This window comes from Prionailurus viverrinus, chromosome B3 (assembly GCF_022837055.1).
Source record: "Prionailurus viverrinus isolate Anna chromosome B3, UM_Priviv_1.0, whole genome shotgun sequence".
NCBI lineage: Eukaryota > Metazoa > Chordata > Mammalia > Carnivora > Felidae > Prionailurus > Prionailurus viverrinus.
In genome coordinates, this window is record NC_062566.1 from 64,510,218 (window position 1) to 64,530,575 (window position 20,358).

The 20,358-nt window shown below is 41.9% G+C and overlaps 1 protein-coding gene across 1 annotated transcript in view; it reads left to right on the forward strand.

Annotated features, from left to right (window-relative positions):
- Window positions 1-20,358, forward strand: part of RYR3 (ryanodine receptor 3) — a 368,605-nt gene that overhangs the window by 84,320 nt on the left and 263,927 nt on the right. Inside the window, exons 9-11 of the mRNA XM_047863199.1 lie at window positions 3,199-3,273; window positions 5,884-6,040; window positions 16,884-17,057. Coding sequence (XP_047719155.1) covers window positions 3,199-3,273; window positions 5,884-6,040; window positions 16,884-17,057 — 406 coding nt within the window. The remainder of the gene's footprint in view (window positions 1-3,198; window positions 3,274-5,883; window positions 6,041-16,883; window positions 17,058-20,358) is intronic.

Below are 20,358 nucleotides of genomic sequence, written 5' to 3' on the forward strand. Positions count from 1 at the left end.
GACTGTACAAATATTTGAAAGGAGGTGCTGGGAAGAGTGAAACAGATGGAGAGGAATTTCCCAAATGGCATCCTGAAGCAGGCATGCATGCCATCATTGAAGTAAGACAAAGGTGACCTTCTCTTGGTTGAGGATTCTACAGGATCTAATATGTATTTGAGGGGGGGGGGGATTTTACAGGTAAAATAGCCTTATCCCTTTCCTTTATAAGGAAGCATTAAGGGGTGAGTAAGCAGCTATTCATTATACTACAACCTGAGATTATGTGTCAGCGGGTCTCAATCAAAAGAGGATGCAACCTCGTCATTGTCTTGTGGTGTCAGGAAAATCCTCAGAACTGGCCAGGATGGCCAGGAATACTGAAATCTGGGAGACAACAAAGGAATAGGGAATCAAGAATGCACTAAAAGACACCAGCAGCCATGAGGGCTTGCAGGTGATTCCAGAGTCAGGGTGCTGACTTTCCAGAGGAAATCATTTCTATTCCTTCTAAAGCCTGAAAGCACCAGGCCGGGTAGAGTAACAATCTAGCATTCTGAGATCTGGTCTTTGGCTGTGCCTCTGGCTTGTCAAGCACCCTGGGGTAAGTCACTTAACCTGTTAAAGCTGAGGCTAAGCTGTCAGCCAAGCTTTCAAAGTGCCTCAGCTCACCACCCACTCTACACTTCTCCTTGGGTAATTGTCTTATAGAACAAGAACAGGTTGTTTCAACCTCTGTAACCGTACAAGATTAAATGGAGCAGGCTGCCCTCAAGTTTCCCAGGTGGGAGGGACTAACCTTCCAGAATTCTTCAGATGTCAGAGGAAGAGAATTCTGTAACTCTGTGACCTGGGGTGAGCTGCTCCTACCCTCTTCACCTGAGAGACACTTCCAGTCCTGAGTGGGGAGACACATAAATGAAAACCTCAGCAAGTGTGGGTGAGTAGGAGGTCAGCGCAATGCCATTACCATTCTAGGCTTGGCACAGAGACACCTGGGCAGTTAGAGCTCTCAAGTCACACAGGATTTCTTTCTTAATATTTACTGTGTGTTTCCTGATTCCATATACATTTGGACAAGGTTTAGAATGTGTTCTATAATCCCACCACCCAGAGGCAACCACTATTAACATAACATTTCAGTGTTTCTGTGCCATGTAATGTGTTATTCTATATTTGACATAAATATTTGTATTTAAAAAAATTTTTTAAAGTTTATTTGAAGAGAGAGTACACAAGTGAGGGAGGAATGGAGAGATAGGGAAAAAGAGAATTCCAAGCAGGCTCTGCACTGAAAGTGCAGAGCCCGAGGTGGGGTTCGAACTCACAAATCGTGAGATGATGACCTGAACCGAAATCAAGATTTGGATGCTTAACCGACTGAGCCACCCAGGCACCCATATAAACATCTATATTTAAACAAAATTTGGATGGGGCCGCCTGGGTGGCTCAGTCGGTTAAGTGTACAACTTCAGCTTAGGTCATGATCTCACGGTTCGTGAGTTCAAGCCCCATGTTGGGCTCTGTGCTGACAGCTCAGAGCCTGGAGCCTGCTTCAGATTCTCTTTCTCTCTCTCTCTCTCTCTCTCTCTCTGTCTCTCTCTCTCTCTCTGTCTCTCTCTCTCTCTCTCTCTCTCTCTCTCTCCCTTCCCCTCCCCCACTCATGCTCTATGTCTCTCTCAAAAATAAATAATTTTTTTTAAATTTTGGGTAAATTCATCTATGAATATTTTTGTGCATGTCCTTTACTTTAAAAAACACATTACCTTTTCACAACCTTTCTGTGACTAAAGTCCTGAATCAGGCTCATTTTATAGATAACAAAGCTCCGTACAGAGCTGTGAAGGGATTTGACAAGGTCACACACCTAAGAGAGTCAGACGGAGGTCTGCCCAACTCCCAAGCCTCTATTTTCAACCAACTCATAATGATCTTACTTATTCAGATAAAAAATAATAATTGCCCATTTTCTCCTCATCTCTACTGATTACCTGTTGTCTCAAAATCTAGATCAAGATCCTCGGGGAGCTTGAGTGATTCAGTTGTAGTATAGAGAAACCTTCTGTGGTGGAGGTGGGATTTTAAATTAGTGCAGTTAAATGCAATTAAATGACCAGTCTTGATCTAAGGTCACAAGATTCTCAAAAAGAGCCTGGATTCAGTATACCAGGTAATCTGGGACCACTATTCATGAGACATACTCTTCAACAAGGATAGTTAACTTACATGGGTAGGTCGGTCCCTATTGTATGGCTTGAAAAATAGAGTTTACTGATCATCAGATAAATAGCAAGCAAACCCAAATCAAGGGACATTTTACAGAATACCTGACTACTACTCCTCAAAATTGTCAAAGTCATGGAAAATAAGGAGGGACTAAGAACAGGCCAGAGGAAACAAGGGAGACAGGACAGCTAAATGCATTGTGGTATTCCTGGATTGGATTCTGGAACGGGAAAATAAATATTAATGGAAAAACTGCTGAAATCCAAGGCAAGCCTTGATTAGCTAGCGATGACATAGCAATGTTGGTTTGTTAGTTTTTACAAATGTAACATGTACATTTATGTGTAGTATAGATAACATTAGGAGACAGTGAGACTATATACCTCTTTCTACTATCTTTGCAACTTTTGTAAACCTAAATTACTCCAAAATAAACAACTTTATTTAAAAATACATCAAAAGATTATCTTTAATAGAGAAAAGGAGACAAGAGCACAGTGATAAAATTATGGACACTATAGCAATTGAGCATAAAGCTTTGTTCTGGACTTCCTAGAATAATGGAAGTGAATTCATACTGTACTGTATATATGTTTTAAAAGTACAAATACATTTTTTAAGAGATGGAAAACTACATCAAAGAGCTTAACCTAAAAGAATTGGAGCATTTGGTATCTGCTCTGATGGTATGTGAGTGATTAGGCTATTTTGACTGTGCAAATGGAGATGGTCCTTTTCATCATACCCCTGACGGTCCATGAGTGTCCATTATCTGTTGTGGTGAGCAGTTCCCTCCCCCATAGCACCTTTTTTCCCTCCTCAGAGGTTAAGACTGGAAAATTATTCTTCTCTTTGACTCAGCTTTTAGTTTTGCTGACTCTACGAGGGCTTAGAAAAGCGGCAGGGTTTGAACAATCTCTGCCGGGAGCTGTCCCCTCCCCGGTTCTGATCAGTGTCAAGCTCAGAGGAGCTAATCTCCAACTCTGCTCACAGGAGGATATTCTATGAAGCTGGGGGAGCTGGGACACGAGCCAGATCTCTGTGGAGAGTGGAACCCCTTCGGATAAGGTAATGGAGGGCTTGGGTGGTGCTCTTTTTGTGATTATTTTCTTTTCCTCTACTTTCCATTTTCTTAAATATTTCATTTGTTCCACATCACCTGGCAAACTCTCAAAAGTTCCTTGGCCCAGAGCTAAGTTTTGAAATTTTCCTGAGTTTGTTTTCAAACAACAGTAACACACACACACACACACACACACACACACACACACACACACACTCTGAAGCCAGAGGACTCAGCTGCCCTGAACCCAGCCCCCAGGTCTTACTGCCCTTGCAGTGACTGGCTTATAAAACGTGAGCTTGGATATGTCTGCTGAAAGTCATCAAAGTATTTCTCCCATTTGCTTTCTTGAACAGATTCTCTGAAACCCAGCTAGTGTTTCTCTTCTCAGTAGTATGGTTGGCTCCAGTGGAACATTAGCTTTAAATGACAGAACTAGTGGTTGTGATGGCAGGAGGTAGAGAAGACTAAAGCATCACTGCAAATGTAGCTGTGAGGAAAACTGTATTTACCGGACTTGTCAGAAACAATTTTGTATCTGGGGTGGAAAGAACAGGAGGCTGAGACTTGAGCTGTGTGCCTGAGTAAAAACATGTGGTCTCCAAACGTCAAAGTACAAAGCAGCATCCAGTAATCTCTGGGCTGTTGTTTTGCTGAGAGGGATTGCAAGTCAGGCTAGAGATGAACTGCTTGGGATAACAGAGGAGGGAAAGGTGTTTGGTTTTCCTTGTCAGCCTTTCCCACTGGCTCCCTGCTCAGTCTCTCCCTGAATATATGTTCATTGTGAAAGTCTCTCTTGTGAGGGTATATGCCTGCAAGGTGGTCTTCAAGCTAATCTGTAGAAATCAGAAGAAAATATTAGAATTTATGCACACAGATACATTTAAATTTTTGACTGAGATCAACTCTTTGGAATTTTCTGGTTTAAAGAATACTGGTTCTAAGGATCACCCACTTGTTAGCTGGCTCAGGGCATTTGTATTCTCTCCCAGCCCTGTTAAAAAGCTTGCAATAACATACTCACATTCTCGGGATATTAAGCCTTGGTTCTTACTTAATGGACTTCTTTAAAATGTCAAAATAGGTATGTATATATAGTTTCAGTTAAGGTTGTTTATTTCCCCAGAGGTCTAACCATGAGATTTTATTCTAACTTAAAAGATAATGAGCTCAGTTGTTCAGTAGATAAGTGCTCCCCAAATACTTACGGTGACTTTTGTTGAATGCCAACATTTTGATGTAGGTCCATCGAAAGGTTTCCACTCAAACATGAGGTCTCTCTTACCTTAATCATCTAACTTTGCTTTATTTTTTTCCACAAAATGTATCCCCTTCTAACACAAACACACACACACACACACACACACACACACACACACACACACACACACACACATGCTTCTTTATTCTCTGCCTCTCCCTGGCAAGTGTAAACTGCACAAATATTTTTACTATTTCTCTTAAAGATGGGATTCTTTGTGGTAATATAATGTTTGGGTTGAGATAGCACATCAGAGATGACTTTGTTTTCCCAGAAATGAGCTTTCCTTATAAGGTATTCTTTTCATTTGTTTTTATATATCAAGAAACTTCAGAGGAGTGAAGGAAAAATTGGAAGCCTCAGACTTCCATTTGCATTAAATTGTTGTCTTGTCCCAAGATCATCATAATTGTTGGTGTTCTTTTTTTTTTCCTTTTTTTCCCTTATTTTTATTGAAGTATAATTACCATACAATGTTATATTAGCTTCAGATGTACAATATGATTCAACAATTTTATACGTTACTGGATGCTCATTAAGATAAGTGTATGCTTAAACCCCTTGATCTATTTTACCCATACCCACACCCACCTCCTCTCTAGGAACTACCAGTTTGTTCTGGATTTGAGAGTCTATTTTTGTCTCTTTGTTGTTGTTCATTTGTTTCTTCAATGTCACATATGAGTGAAATCATAAGGTATTTGTCTTTGACTTATTTCAGTTAGCATTACACCCTCTGGATCTATCCATGTTGTTGAATATGGCAAGACCTCATTTTATATAGCTAAATAATACTCCATTTTGTGTGTGTGTGTGTGTGTGTGTGTGTGTGTGTGTGTGTGTGTGTTATTAAAAAGGTATGGTGTGTGTATATATGTATGATTATAAGTACACATACTTACTCATCTGTGGATGGATACTTGCATTGCTTTCATGTCTTGGCTGTTGTAAATAATGCTGCAATAAACATAGGGGTGCATGTATCTTTTTGAATTAGTATTTTTGTGTTCTTTGGGTAAGTACCCAGTAGTGTGATACTGGATCATTGGGTAGTTCTACTTTTAATTTTCTGAGGAAACTCCATACTGTTTTCCACAGTGGTTGTACCAGTTTGCATTCCCACCAACAGTGCACAAGGATGCCTCCTCATTGATGTTAAGAGAGGCCACAAGAGAAGTACCATGCTGAGTTGTCAGCAGACCTGAAATCCTAAAGCAAGCCAGGAGACAAGTGCTTTGTCCTTTAAGGAAGAGGGTTTAAAAGTCTGCTAGCATGTGGAAGAAAGCACAGGAGAAATATTAAAATAGACATAGTTTTGTGTAAATGCAGTTTCTTGTCTGTTTCATCTGCCCAGTTGGAGTGGCAGTAACATCAGATGGGGCCAGGCTTTCCGCCTCCGGCATCTCACCACAGGCCACTACCTGGCCTTGACAGAGGACCAAGGCCTTATACTGCAGGACCGGGCAAAGTCAGACACCAAGTCCACAGCCTTCTCTTTCCGGGCTTCCAAGGTAAGGTGTGATGAAGTCGACTTTGACCTCATTTAAGAGTGAAAGCTCTGAAACTTCCAGAAAGCACTATGGCTGAAAAGAAAATGGGCTGGAACAAGAAATTCAGCCTTCTGATAAACACTTTCTTCTTCCATCTTTTGAATTGAGTGTATAGAGGAAGGATCACAGGGATGGGCACTATTGCTCACAGGCTAATGAGAAATGTTGTTTAATATATTCTAAGTTGTTTTTAATACTTGGAAACATATGCTTCAGTCCTATAAGGCAATAAGAACATGGAAGCATGAGTTTTAATGCTATATTTGTTGAAAGCAAGGCGGCAATCTCTTTCAGAAAGATGCAGACAAGACATAATTCTGAACATGACCTCTTCTTGCAGTTATTTGTATTATACAAAGTCACCAGTACCTTCTTCATCTTTTTCCTAGGTTGTTTCTTCTCTCTGCTCTCACCCGTCCATCCCCAACCTCCATTAAAAGCAGACCCTCTGGTAGTTAGGTTAACTGCAACATGTAGCTTTGCCTTCTGATGTGTATATAGGCATCTGTTTTTTTAAAGACTTCTTTCTATCCTTAACGTCTAGCTAGGTTTTAACTCTGCATAACTCAGAGCTGGATCTAGTTGGATGGTCAGAATTGCATGCTGAGCTAACTTCTGACAGAGAGTTGGATGCTCTGTCACTTTATGATTATTCTGGAAAGATCGCGCAAGCATCAGAAAGGCTGTGCACAGATGCATGCCTAGTTATCAGGGAGCCTACACCTCCTAATGAGACAGTTCGACATCTCTTTTGGGGGTTTCATCTCTAGTTTTGTTCTTTGCTCTTTTCCAGAAATAGATCTTGATTTGTGTTCCCACCACGATTCCAGGAAGGGGTGGTTGATGATTCTGTTCACGTAGGACTTGGTGTGAAGCTGACAGATGAATTTTCCATGGGCAGCTCAACTTCTCAATGAATCAAAGGAAGACAGTCTTCCACCATTGCCCTTCTTTGAAGCAGGGGACTCAGACTCGTTTTTTCCTTCTTTTTTATGGTCCCAGAGTCTTTATAGGCAGAGAATCTCTTTGGCATATAGGTTTTTCTCCCCAAATGGCCATATATCAGAGTTAGGCTATTTCCACACCTTTATTTCAAACATTAAAATATATAAACTTCTTACCCTAAATTTTTCTCAGATATCACCTTCTATCTGCTTCTCCTTAAATGTTGTGTTGGCTCCTTGACTTCATTCTGGTTCTCTGACCATATCTCCTTTATGTTATCTTTATTTAAGTTTTTTAGGGTTGCCAGCAAAAGAAAGATTTTAAATATAAACATATATCTATGTAGCAAAACATTTTGGGCTCCAGGAAGTTGTTTATGGCGGTGTAACTTGCTAAAAACTCAATGAAACAAAGCAACAAAAAAAGTCTGAAGAACAGAGACAAGTAAGATCATATTCTTCCCTAAGACACAACTTGGACATGGGGTGTAGGGGGCAACAGCAGATGTGGGAAGTTAAAAAAAAAATCTGGGGGAAAAATGATTCATTATAGCGGATGACCAAGTAAATGCCTTTCTAAGAATGCCAGCTTGGCTTTTTCTCTCCTTGAGTGCTCTACCGTGATCCCCTCAGCCCATTCTAGATAGGCTGAGCTGGATTGATCCGTGACACTGAGGTCTTTACTGTTTCAGAAGGGGCTTTTCTTACTATAGCAGACATTCAGGTGGCCTTCCAGGCAGCTGGCAGAATCCTGTTCCAAGGGGACTCTTGCATTCCATTCCTTTCTTGGCTCAGCCTTGTGTAGGATGGCTTGGTGCTTTCCATGGTCTCTGGGGAGAGCCAGAAAAACTCAGAGCACCGTAGAGACTCCTCATAACACTCCTTCCACTTGGCACCCCTTCTGGCCTGTGAGCACATTTATCCTCAAAAGGCCCATTTCTTATCTCTCCAAGTCCCTCCATTTCTCTGCACATGGAGGCAAGCAGCTTATGGCTGAAAGTCATCGAGGTACCATGGGGACAGCCGGCCTAGCAGAGCTGGATGTAAAAGTCACCCATGAGTCACATTGTCCTATGCACTTGGCAACGTTGTTACATTTCGGTGGAGTCACTATGTTAAAGGTTTTAAATAACTCCCAGTGCAGCAGTATTCGGCCCAGCTATGTTCACTTTAACGTGGAAGGAGCTGAAATTAAAATGACCTAGGCTCCATGGCAGGCCAAGATACAGCCGTGCTCCTCCAGGAGATCAGGGCTTCCTGAGGACATTGTGTGGGCAGAGCATCTGGCATCTTAGAATGTGAAGCTACACCATAAGCAGGAATGTATGGAGCACGCATGGCTCTGCCATACACAATGTAAAGAACTCTTGGGAGAAGAACACTAGAAATGCCTTGATTGCTCTGGAGGCTCAATTCTTCCCTAGTAAACGTGGTTTTACCTTGCTTGGTGCAGGCTCTTCTCCCTTAAGTGCACGCTCCAGTGTGCTTGCCCTCACTGGGGAGTAGTGAGGCTCCCCACAGAAAGAGACTTTTGGCTCTGTTTCTGAATGGTGTGAGAGCCATTGAGCCGTCTTGCCAGCTCTTTCCTGCTATAGGTGCTGTGTGATGGAGCAGATGGCAGACAGTAGTCTCAGATACCATTTCAGGATCTGGGTGGTGGCATAGGGGTTGGGCGAACTAAGTGGGAAGGCTGAGAGGTGGAGATTCTGTGTCCTTTGTGCCTTTGTGAATAGGATTAAGAGGGTAATCATCTGATCCCCTCTGTATGTTGGAGAATCTAGGAAACAGAAAAAGATTCCCAGGAAGGACACTCTGGGCTCATGTGTTCAGGGAAGCACTGGGTTAGCTGAGCTGTGAGTCATTTGGCACTGATGGGCTTCCCACCCAGTGTTCCTGTCTGGCTTCATTAGCCTGTGACAGCTATGACTCCTAAATTGGGGACCATGGAACAGCTGCAGGTGCATGTTAAAATCCTTAGCAGGCTGCCCTTAGGAGGAAGTGGCAGGTACCCTGTGAATCTTGTACACATGGATAGGACAGGGGTGTGACTGAGCCTTCGTGGAAGGTGCTCAAAACTAACACCTGCTGCAGTCATTGGCTCAGATGAAATCAAACCGAGGCCTTCGAGCAAGCTCTTTGAGGCATGGAGAATAATGAGCAGCATGTGATCTTGGTCAGTTTCTCTCCCTCTCCTTCAGCAGCGTGATCCAAATCAACCTGGAGGTCGGGGATGTGTTGTTGCCCCTGAACTGCAGCATCACAACTTACTTTTTTTTTTTAACATTTTTTTTTAACATTTATTTATTTTTGAGACAGAGAGCATGAACAGGGGAGGGTCAGAGAAAGAGGGAGACACAGAATCTGAAACAGGCTCCAGGCTCTGAGCCGTCAGCACAGAGCCCGACACGGGGCTTGAACCCGCGGACCGCGAGATCATGACCCGAGCCGAAGTCGGACGCTTAACCAACTGAGCCACCCAGGCGCCCCAACAACTTACTTCTTTAATGTGGAAGTGGTGTAAGATGGAGAATGGCTTCCAGGTCACCGAGATCTGGCCTTGACTCCCGTCTGCTCTCTGTGTGGTCTTCGACACAGTCTTACTCTGGTTGCCCCTCATTTGAGGTCTGTCATAAAGGGTTAAGATCCAATCCCTGCCTGCCCTTCCATCTTATCTGCATCACTTGGCTCACAGTTGCCTTGAGCGCTGGCATACTAAATATTTACCAGTCTTTGAACATGTTACTTTTTCTCACTGCTAAACCTGGATCTAGAATGCCTTCTACCCCTCCTACACACCCCCGCTCATGAACTCCTCACGCTTCCAGACCAGTGTCGGATGCCTTTTACAGAAGGAGGGCTCTTCTGTTGTCCTCCAGTAGGGCCCTGTTCATGCTTCTGTAACAGCCATCAGTGCCTGGACCGGGAGCCCCTAGATGACAGGGACCACATATGCCCCCCTTTTTGCACCCCAGCACCTGGCACAGTGTGTAGCATGTGGTAAGTGTGGAGATGGCTTCCTGAAGGCATACATGAATGTGGTCACACACTAAGATAGGCTAAAATCCATTTCATTTTAACCCTCCTCATCTTCATAGAATTATCCTGCCATCACTGTGTAATCATTTTGGATCAGAATACTCTCCCTATAAACATTCAAGCAGACAGATTCATTATTTGGAACATCTAAGTCAAATTTCTGTGAACTTGATTTCACATCATTTCCCCATTGTCTTGACATTGCAAAGCCATTCCCCGAGGATTGTCAGATAATGTGATTTAATATTTTCTCTGGCACAGCAATACTGTCTATTTAGCTGTCATGTCTGCACATCAGTTTACAACACTTTATTCCTCATGGGGAAGAAGGAATTAGTAATGTTAAAGCAAGCCTTATCACATGTAGCCATTTATTTTAGAGTTATTTTTAATGATTGTACTGTAAATCTTGAATGGTCGAGATAGAATCTCAGTTTTCCTATTTTATTGCATAAGGAAACAAAACTACAATTGTTCCTGATTGGAGGAAAATTTTCCTCAGTGTATTAAACACTAAATTCAATTTAGTCAGCAACGATCAAATATCTATTAAGCACTGTGTTCTTGGCCAAACTTCCCTGTCTTTTATTTTTCTTTTAATTTTTTAATGTTTGTTTATTTTTGAGAGAGAAAAACAGAGCACAAGCAGGGGAGGGGCAGAGAGAGAGGGAAACACAGAATCCAAAGCAGGCTCCAGGCTCTGAGCTGTCAGCACAGAGCCCACGAACCGGGAGATTATGACCTGAGCCAAAGTCGGATGCTTAACCGACTGAGTCACCCAGGCTCTAAAAAATCCCTGTCTTTTAAAAACTGTACACTGTTCTCTCTGATGTGTATGGAAAGCATCTCTGTAGACTAGCCTCATGTGCCCTTTAACCTTGGTGGCGTGAATCAAGATGGCAGCTGGGCTCATGGCACATCCCTTAGGAAAACATTGACTCTGTTTATTCCAGCCCCTTTGCTTGCTCTGCTTCCTCACTGAGTTATCAGTAGGGGAAAGAGAGAAAAGGGCTAGGAGAAAACATCTACCTTAAGATTCAAATATCTAGAGACAACAGTTGTATTTCATTTCAAATAAACTACACGTGTATTTTTAAAATTTAAACCAATGATTTCTCAAGTCTTTATTGTTCAAAGTGGACCAAGTAGAGAAGCAGTCAAGGAAGACAGTGGGTGTGAAACACCGGAGTGTGAATCCTGGCTCTCCCGTTTGCTGTTCATCCTTAATGTCTTTTGTCTAGAAAATGGGGGTGAGGAAGTGTGGTTCAAACGGTTGTTGTGTGGATTCAGTGAGACAAGGAAAGTGGCCTGGGAGTGTCTCCTTATCCACGAAATGGCGGTAGTATTGCCTACCTCCTGGTGGTGGTGTAGGAATTAAAGGAGAAAGACAGAGGGAAGAGCCCCCAGGAGAAACGCACCTTCCCTAATGCAGCAGACAAGTCTGGTCCGCCCCCCACCCCCACCCAGCACACTGTAAAGTGGGAGTGAAGTCCTCCCACCCAGCCAGGTTCCAAGCAGTGTCTGAAAGTGTGTGATTTCTTTAAAGCCATTCTAAGACCTCATATTTTAGATTAGAAATTGAGAAAAGGACTCTGTTTGTGGACAAGCGAACCCAAAGGCTGTTTCTCAAAGTTTCTCCAGAGACGCCTAGGAAGGAGCCAGGCTAGCCAGGACTTTTTTGATGATATACCCCAGTATCCGTGGATGGGTCTCCTCTTCCCACATTTGCTTTTCCTCTGAAACATTTTTGGGTGATTACAGTCTGTTGGAAAGGTACTTTCTTGTTGTCTGTGGACACAGGCAGTTTAATTATGTCAAATAACAAATTTCACTCTAATTAAAAAACATGAATTAGGGCCTTCTCTGTTCCAGATATGCTAAATACTGATGTCATAGCTTAAAAATCACCTGTCTCTAGCCTTGTTTCTTTTCAATCTATAATTCACACTGCTGCTGGAACAGTTATTCTAAGATGCAACCCTGTGTTATCCCCCCGCTTAAAATTCTCAGTGGCTTTCCATTGCCAACACTAGCTTTTCCCAAGAGGTGTTCCAAACAATAATTTTATGAATTTTTTTTTGAAAAGCAGTTTGGCTGCATTACGCAGAGCTCAACAGATTTTTCTGTTGTTTGCTTTTTACTGTAAGACTCTTAACAGTCCATATTATGCAAGCACTAATGTTCCCTTTGACTCCTGGTGTAAGAATTAGAGCTTGTCCAAAGTCCTCTTTTCCTAGAGAAAGTCTGTTAATTTTGTGAGTTTGAGAAACATGTATACCTATGATAACAACGTTCAGAGTCCTTGTTGTTCAAGTCCCTTCCTGAACTTCAGCCACACTCCTTGCCACACTACACCCATCTTATTAGAATTCAGTCCCCTTATTTTCTTTCTTGCTTCTCACTCCTAGCCAAGCTCACCTCAAGTGTCATTCTTACATAAATTCATCCCTAACTCTCAGGCAGAATGGATTGTTCTCTCTCCAAAACTCCAACTGCACCTTCACTATAGACCATATCCTCTTGCTATCATTATTGGTTTGTATGTATGACTTCTAAGTTGTATATGAGCCCAGAGCCACTTTTTCACAAAATAAATGCATATATTTTCAACCTTTCAACCTTTTCATTATAATTACCTTTAAACAACTGAAACAGTAATACAATTAATACTTAGCTGTGCTAATGGTAACCATTCAAAAACTTATGTGCAAATGAGAAATCGGCTTTGGAATTATACTTGATTTTAGATTCTTTTCTATTACTTACTAGCTATAGAACTTTGACCAAATTGCTCAAATTCTGTAAGCTTCAGTTTTATCATCTATAGAGTAGGAAAAAGGAAAACCAAAGGACTGCTGAAAGGTTTAGAGAAAATGTTTTTAAAGTGTCATGGATAATACGTATCACTGTGTAGATCCTTGGTAAATTCACATGATGGCATTGCCATTGTAGGGTACTTAGCAAAATACTTTGCTCTAAGTAGGTGCTAGACAAACCCTAGTTGCAATTCCCTTCCTTGTCCTTCTAGCAATCTTAAATCATTCTGGAGAGCAGCAACTTAGTCATTTAAACCAGGTATTTATTCAACACTTGTGACGTGGTCATGGCCATTTCATTAAGAAGTTCTCAGTGGAGACAGGAGAAGATGATGATCCATCAACACCTCTTAAGCCAAGTAACCTATTCCTTCTTAGAATCAGCTCATCATCTAACACCGGGAAGGTTGATGGAGATCAGCAAATTGATGTCCACAGACCAATAAAACAAAAGGAAATTATTTGCAACCTATTTTAAGCACAGCATAGTATGGAATACAAAGACAAGCAAATCCAAGTCTTGCCCTTGGAGAGTTTTCAGTCTGGTAGGGGACAGGAAGCATGCCAGCAAAGGATTCACAGAATATTGTAAAGAGCCTTGACAGGGGAGAAAAAGTGCCATGAGGTCAGAGAAAATGCAAAGGTGGATCTGGGAAAGGCTTGATGGATGAGATGTAAAGATGCAGAGATGAAACGGGGTTGCCAAGCAGAAAGTGTAATGTCTGTAAAGACCCAGGGGAAGGAATCTTAATGTATCAAAGGAACATAGTCCAATTTGATTAAAGTATATGGTATATATGAACTTTAGAAATGAAAATTGTATCTTATAGGAATTAGGGAATTAATGCAAAGGAGTAATTGGATTAGCCCTGTCATTTAGGAAGAGTCCATTTGCAGCAGTAGATTAAGTGCATATGGGGCCATATTCCAGTGAAAACAGAGGGGGAGCATTTGCGCATGCTCACATCAGAAGATCACGTGAACCTGCTCTCAGCTGACTCAGGCATCTCTATCATGGATCACTCTCCTTTCTTTATTATATCCTCGGTGGCATTTATGGTTGGCTTAGGTTGGCTTTTACATTTATTTATTTTTGAGAGACAGAGAGACAGAGCACAAGTACAGAGGGGCAGAGAGAGAAGGAGACAGATTCAGAAGCAGGCTCCAGGCTCTGAGCTGTCAGCACAGAGCCCGACGCAGGGCTCGAACTCACAAACCATGAGATCATGACCTGAGCTGAAGTCGGACGCTCAACCAGCTGAGCCACCCAGGTGTCCCTAGGTTTTCTTTATTGTTGTCTTGTCTCCATGTCTTAGTTTTTCTTGTTGTTTCTCCTGTTTTTCTTCTAATTTAGCAGTGGCCACTACAGTGACTACCATAGAACTCTGGAAGTAGATGCTGTTTTGTAAAACCAAAGATGCAGAGAGATACCCTATTCTATAAATAGTTATGATGCATTGATTTCAGGCTCTAGAAAAAATAGATCCCAGTATTGTTCTTCTTTTGCAAAGTCATATTTAAATAAACAAAAAGTGAGAAAATGAATGAAGTGACCATAGTCATTGATAGTTTGGGAACATGCACTATTTTAACTGTGAGCTCTTGGCAGTCAGCATAATTACTCATATTTAACAGTTGTAGTGTATATTATTTTATTTTGCCGAATTATCTATGCTTTAGGGAACAGACTAGAGAGGAGAACTTTGCATCAGAATTAGGAATATTTCTGGAATGAAAATCAAGTATCCATTGTTTTGTAAAATAAATGAATTCTTGACCCCCTGCCCATAAAGAAGTCTTAATATATCAGATTCTGTTTTCCTATTGTCTTTTGTTATAAAATCAGAGATAAGTTCCTTTAGAAATATTCATTTTGAGAAATGTCATATTTAAAAATCCAGCCAGAGTTTCAACGTACCTTTAAAATAAGAGTTTCCTTGTAAAGTATTAACACTGCTCAAGATGATCCTGTAAAGGTATACAAAATAATTAATTTTGCTGTTAGGAAGGTTTGAAGGAAGAGAAATCAGACCAAAATGAAAAAATATATTTGAACGAAACATGACTTAGCAATATATATACGTATGTGTGTGTGTGTATATGTATATATTTCTTTAATATATATTAATTAATTGATGGGTGCTGGATTCTCTGTATTGGGAATCCAAAAGTAATTGAAATCTGGCCATGCCCTTGATTGTTTTGTAGCCTGGCAAAAATAAAGTGTCATATAAACAAGCATATTTACACTGTGATGGGCTTAAGTGCTCAGTAAAGGAATGAGACTGTGCTGGGGGAAATACAGCAGGAGAAACTACTTGACCCTCACAGAGAAGGTGGCATCTGTACAGGGTGTTGAAGGATGAGTAGGAGTTTAGAACAGTGGGGAAGAACGGAGCCTCTGGAACTGAACCTCGTGGGTTAAATCTTGGCTCTTTTCAGGGTACCTGAGTGGCTCAGTTGGTTAAGCATCTGACTTTGGTTCAGGTCATGGTCTCGCAGTTCATTAGTTCAGGCTCCACGTCGGGCTGTGTGCTGAAGGCTCAGAGCCTGGAGCCTGTTTCGGATTCTGTGTCTCCCTCTCTCTCTGCTCTTCCACTGCTCATGCCCTGTCTCTCTCTGTCTCTTAAAAATAAGTAAAACATTAAAAAAAATCTTGGCTCTTTGACTAGTTCTTGAGTGACCTTGGGAAAATTATTCATCTCTCTGTATCTTCGTTTTTTCCTCTGAAAAACTGGGATAGTATTTGTAGCTCCATCCAAAGCTGTTGGCAAGAATTCATACATGTAAAGAACTTAGAACACTGCCTTGCACTTGGTAAGAGCTCTGGACTTGTGTGCTATTTGTCCCTTCGTTAAGAAAGAGTAAAATTGTCACAAGCAGAGGGAACGGCATGCTGCATTTTTTATTTTGTAAAAAAATTCAAAATGCTGTCTAGCTAATGGCTTTTACAAATGAGCAATTTAACACAAGATGTAGAGGAGAAATAGAAGTCGGGTAGAACCATCAAGAGGCCTTGATTAATGAGGAGGGGACAGAGTTACCATGCACCCCAGGTCTGCTTCCTGACTCCATCTTTGACAGGCACCTCAGCTTGTCACCAGACAGATAACTGATGTGCAGCAACTCCTTTTTCCATACTGGAGAAAAGGCTGTAGTGAAACAGAGGTAATTGAAGAATGAAACCCATTGATGGCAACACACTACTGAGGAGGCCATAAGAGACGGATAATACTGATGACAGCATTACAAGGACAGCATAGTAGCCGCTACCTACTCCACGAATCTGCTTTCTCTGCTGATCTTTAGAAAAGACTTTTATAGGGGCAGCTGGGTGGCTCAGACGGTTAAGCAGCCGACTTCGGCTCAGGTCATGATCTCGTGGTCCGTGAGTTCGAGCCCCACGTTGGGCTCTGTGCTGACAGCTCAGAGCCTGGAGCCTGTTTCAGATTCTGTGTCTCCCTCTCTCTGACCCTCCCCCGTTCATGCTCTGTCTCTCTCTGTCTCAAAAATAAATAAACGTTAAAAAAAATTTTTTTTTGAAAAAGAAAAGACTTTTATATGTTGTTAACAGATACATTTAAAACCCTGACTTTGGGAATTTATGTCAGGTGACTATTGAAACTACAGAGGATACAACTTGCTGAAAATAAGTTAATTGGCCTGTAAAGTGTTGATTACTATTAAGGTGTCTAAGTCAGGATAAGAAAAGTAGAAAATATAGTGGAGAATTCTATAAAATCAAAACCAAAGAGAGACCCTACCAGCTGCCTCCTTTCCCCATGGATTTAAGTAATTACTAAAGTGGCTGAAACTTGGAATCCGTTGACTTTACAGTTAACAGCAGCTAAGGGAAGCAAGCCTTTCCCAAATCCTGGCTTGGACAGGCACATCATGATGATCTTGGTAATGGGTTCCCTGGCTGACAAATTCTGCATAGGTGATGTGTTTCATATATTGCATTTCTATTTAATCAGACATGCCTTTGTTTCATTTTCTGTGAAATAGGAAATCAAGGAGAAATTGGATTCTAGTCACAAGCGGGATATAGAAGGCATGGGAGTTCCAGAAATCAAATATGGAGATTCCGTCTGCTTTGTCCAGCATATAGCCAGTGGTCTGTGGGTGACCTACAAAGCACAAGATGCCAAGACCTCCCGCCTTGGACCTCTGAAAAGAAAGGTGAGGCTCACGAAGGCTGTCCAGAATTATTTTCCACTGAACTGGAAGCAAGTAGGCAAGAGCAGCGATCAGGAGAATCAGGCGAACATGATGTTTGTTTACTTCACACTGTTTTTGCTATTCTGAAGAGTTATTCTGTGACAGATTGTACTTCCTAATTGGTTATTTTGACCCCATATTCAGTAAAAGGGAAAAAAAAGTTAAATACATGGCAAATCTGTGATGAAGGGGGAGAGTTTGTTCAATGCTCTCTAAAAAACCTGAACTAAGTAACTCTTGGTGATATGCTGTTTGGGGATTACTCACACCATTGCTCTCTTCATTTAAGTGGATAATTGAGTTTCTGTGTGATTTTCATGATAGAGAGACTAAATAGAATTGCTACAGAGAAAATGCAGATTGCATGATAACAAGCCCACAGGAACCAACATGCAGAAAGAAGAGATCGTGTGCACTGATAGGGTATCCACAGAGAGCACTCAGATTGGAGTGGCCCATCACAGCCAGCTGCATTGGGAAACTGGCTTGGATACTCACCACATCTTTGTCCCAAAAAGTTGTTGTAACAGTTTTCTTTTGATAGGAACCAGAGAATAGATGCCAAGGGCATGAGTTTTCTTGGAAAAAACTCTTACCAGACACCTGTTTGGGTAGTCAAGGAACCCTAGAATGGGGTTCTAGGAGCCATTGTCCACTGTAGCTTGGGTTTATCAGCCAAAAGTGCAGGTAATGCAAAGCTTCCCAGAATGCAGGTTGTTGTAAGAGGGGAGGTTGGAAGCAAACCTTAAGGCAATAACTTACTTTGGTGTAAAGTAAAACATACCAAGAAGATATCCAGAAATGTGAAACTAAAATTACGAAGAAGAGAGAGAAAATTAAAAAAAAAAAACCAGCCACACTGAGTAGGTTATACTGACTAGGTTGTATAACCCAACAACAACAACAAAACCATTTGAAGGCTTCAGCAACCAGGGCATCCGGGGCATGAGTGCTAAAGGTCCCAGATGGAATGTGGCTATGCCAAGTGAGCCACACCTTTGTCTCTACTTGCCCCTCAGCATATTTTCTGAGTTGTGGCACCAAGGACGTGGGGGCTTGTGTTGGCCTCATTGGGCTGGAGAAGACAGATGAGACAGGAGGTCAGCCAGGGTCTCTGGGACTTAAGAGGCCAATGTTCTAGAATGGAGGGAACTCTAGAAACATGAACCTGAAATTCTATGTGCAGTTTCCCCTAAAGCTGACCATGGATGGGCTGTGAAGCTAGGACAGTAATAGAAGTCTGAAGCTATGATGGACAAGATAACAGCAGAGATGTCAACAGAATGACAGGACTAGGGAGGCCAAGGTTGGGGTTCAGGATCCATCAGATTGGACCAGGCCTTGAAAATACAGTAGGCTTTCAGTTAAACCCCAAAAGGGCTCCACCTCAGGAGTATGAAACTACCCTTGGAAGAAGGGCACCTTGAAGATAGATGCCAAAAACCTATCTATCCTACCAGCCTATCAGAAGAAAATTAAATCCTCTGTAGAGTACAATAATATTATCTAGAGTCTCCACAATTTTTCACTCCTACTAAGGAAATGATGGCATTTAAAGAGGGTGGAATTTGTGGATCTTGGCAATAGCTCTGGATGGGAGGAGACATACTGAAAGGACCCTGCCAACCAGGAGAGATCCCACCTTGAGTTGGTGACTTATCATGCCTCTCCTTGCCTTTCTCTTCCAGGACCATAGTGTGTATATTTATTGAACTGCTGCAGTGTGCATATGAATTTGGGAGGTCCCTTCAGAAACTCTCTAAAATGATGTCCTAATGTTCGGCCTCAGGCAGGGCTGCCCTACTCTATTTTGCGAAGAGCAGGTTACATTTCTTTCTAAAAATACAAAGGATATTCAAATCTGTGTTAAGTATTTCATAAAACAAATCGGGAACCTAGAAAAAACAGTGGGAAACAGAGACAGTAAAAAAAAAACCTAGAGAATGGCAACTCACCTTAAAGGAAGCCACCTCCTTCCCATTCCCATCTTGGGCTTCTGCTGTCTGTTCTTGGGTCATGGGATTCCTCCGGGAGAAAATGGGCTGCAGTGATCAAAAGGGCACATAGTAACAGTGTTCTAACAGCTGCATCCCCCCTATTTCTCATTACTTTCTTGTTTGGCTGGCCGGTTTGGATGTGCTATCTGAACAAGCAAAATCTAAGGATTTTGGTCTTTAGAGACCCGAATACTGGGACTGAGGCCAGAGTAAACCTAGTGGCAATATATTGCCGAATCGAAATGCTTAAACAGTTGCGGGGAAGCTCTGACAGGGTAGTTCTGAAACAGTTGGTGAATCCAATACTAAGGGTATCCTTTGCTAACACTTAAGCTAGATACGGTGCTAAGTCTTGTGTCAAAACTGAACATAAACTTTTGTAAGCCAGTATTCTACTTCCTGTGTGAATTCCTTATATTAGGTAGGACACAATTTCAGAAGAACAAATAATAAGAGATTTTCACATGGAAAGGAAAAGAAGTTGCTTTGAGCTAACAGTGAGAAAGACAGGGAAGCCAGGGTGGCTCAGTTGGTTAAGTGTCCGACTCTTGATTTTGGCTCACAGGTCATGATCTCATGGCTCGTGAATTTTAGCCCCATGTTGGACTCAGTGCTGACGGTGCAGAGCCTGCTTGGGATTCTCTTCTGTCCCTCTCTCTCTCTGCCCCTCCCCACCTCTCCTGCTCTCTCTCTCTCTCTCTCTCTCAAAATAAATAAATAAACTTAAGAAAATAATAAAAACGAGACCAAAATGCTTTTACTAAAGATATTTTATAGAGCTACATGTTCTATTTAATTGACCCCACCCCACACCCCAGGACCTACAAATGGTCTCCCTTCACTTACATCAAGAGGAAACTGGGGCGCCTGGGTGGCGCAGTCGGTTAAGCGTCCAACTTCAGCCAGGTCACGATCTCGCGGTCCGTGAGTTCGAGCCCCGCGTCCGGCTCTGGGCTGATGGCTCAGAGCCTGGAGCCTGTTTCCGATTCTGTGTCTCCCTCTCTCTCTGCCCCTCCCCCGTTCATGCTCTGTTTCTCTCTGTCCCAAAAATAAATAAAAACGTTGAAAGAAAAAAAAATTTTTTTAAAAAAAGAGGAAACCATGTCAGGAAGTTGAATTAGGATTTAACTCTGCCCCACACCCTAAAACCTTATAAATGGTCTCTCTTCACTCACATCAAGAGGAAACCATGTCAGGAAGTTGAATTAGGATTTAACTCTGACTTGACTCAGACTCAAACCACCCCAGTTAATATCTGCATACAC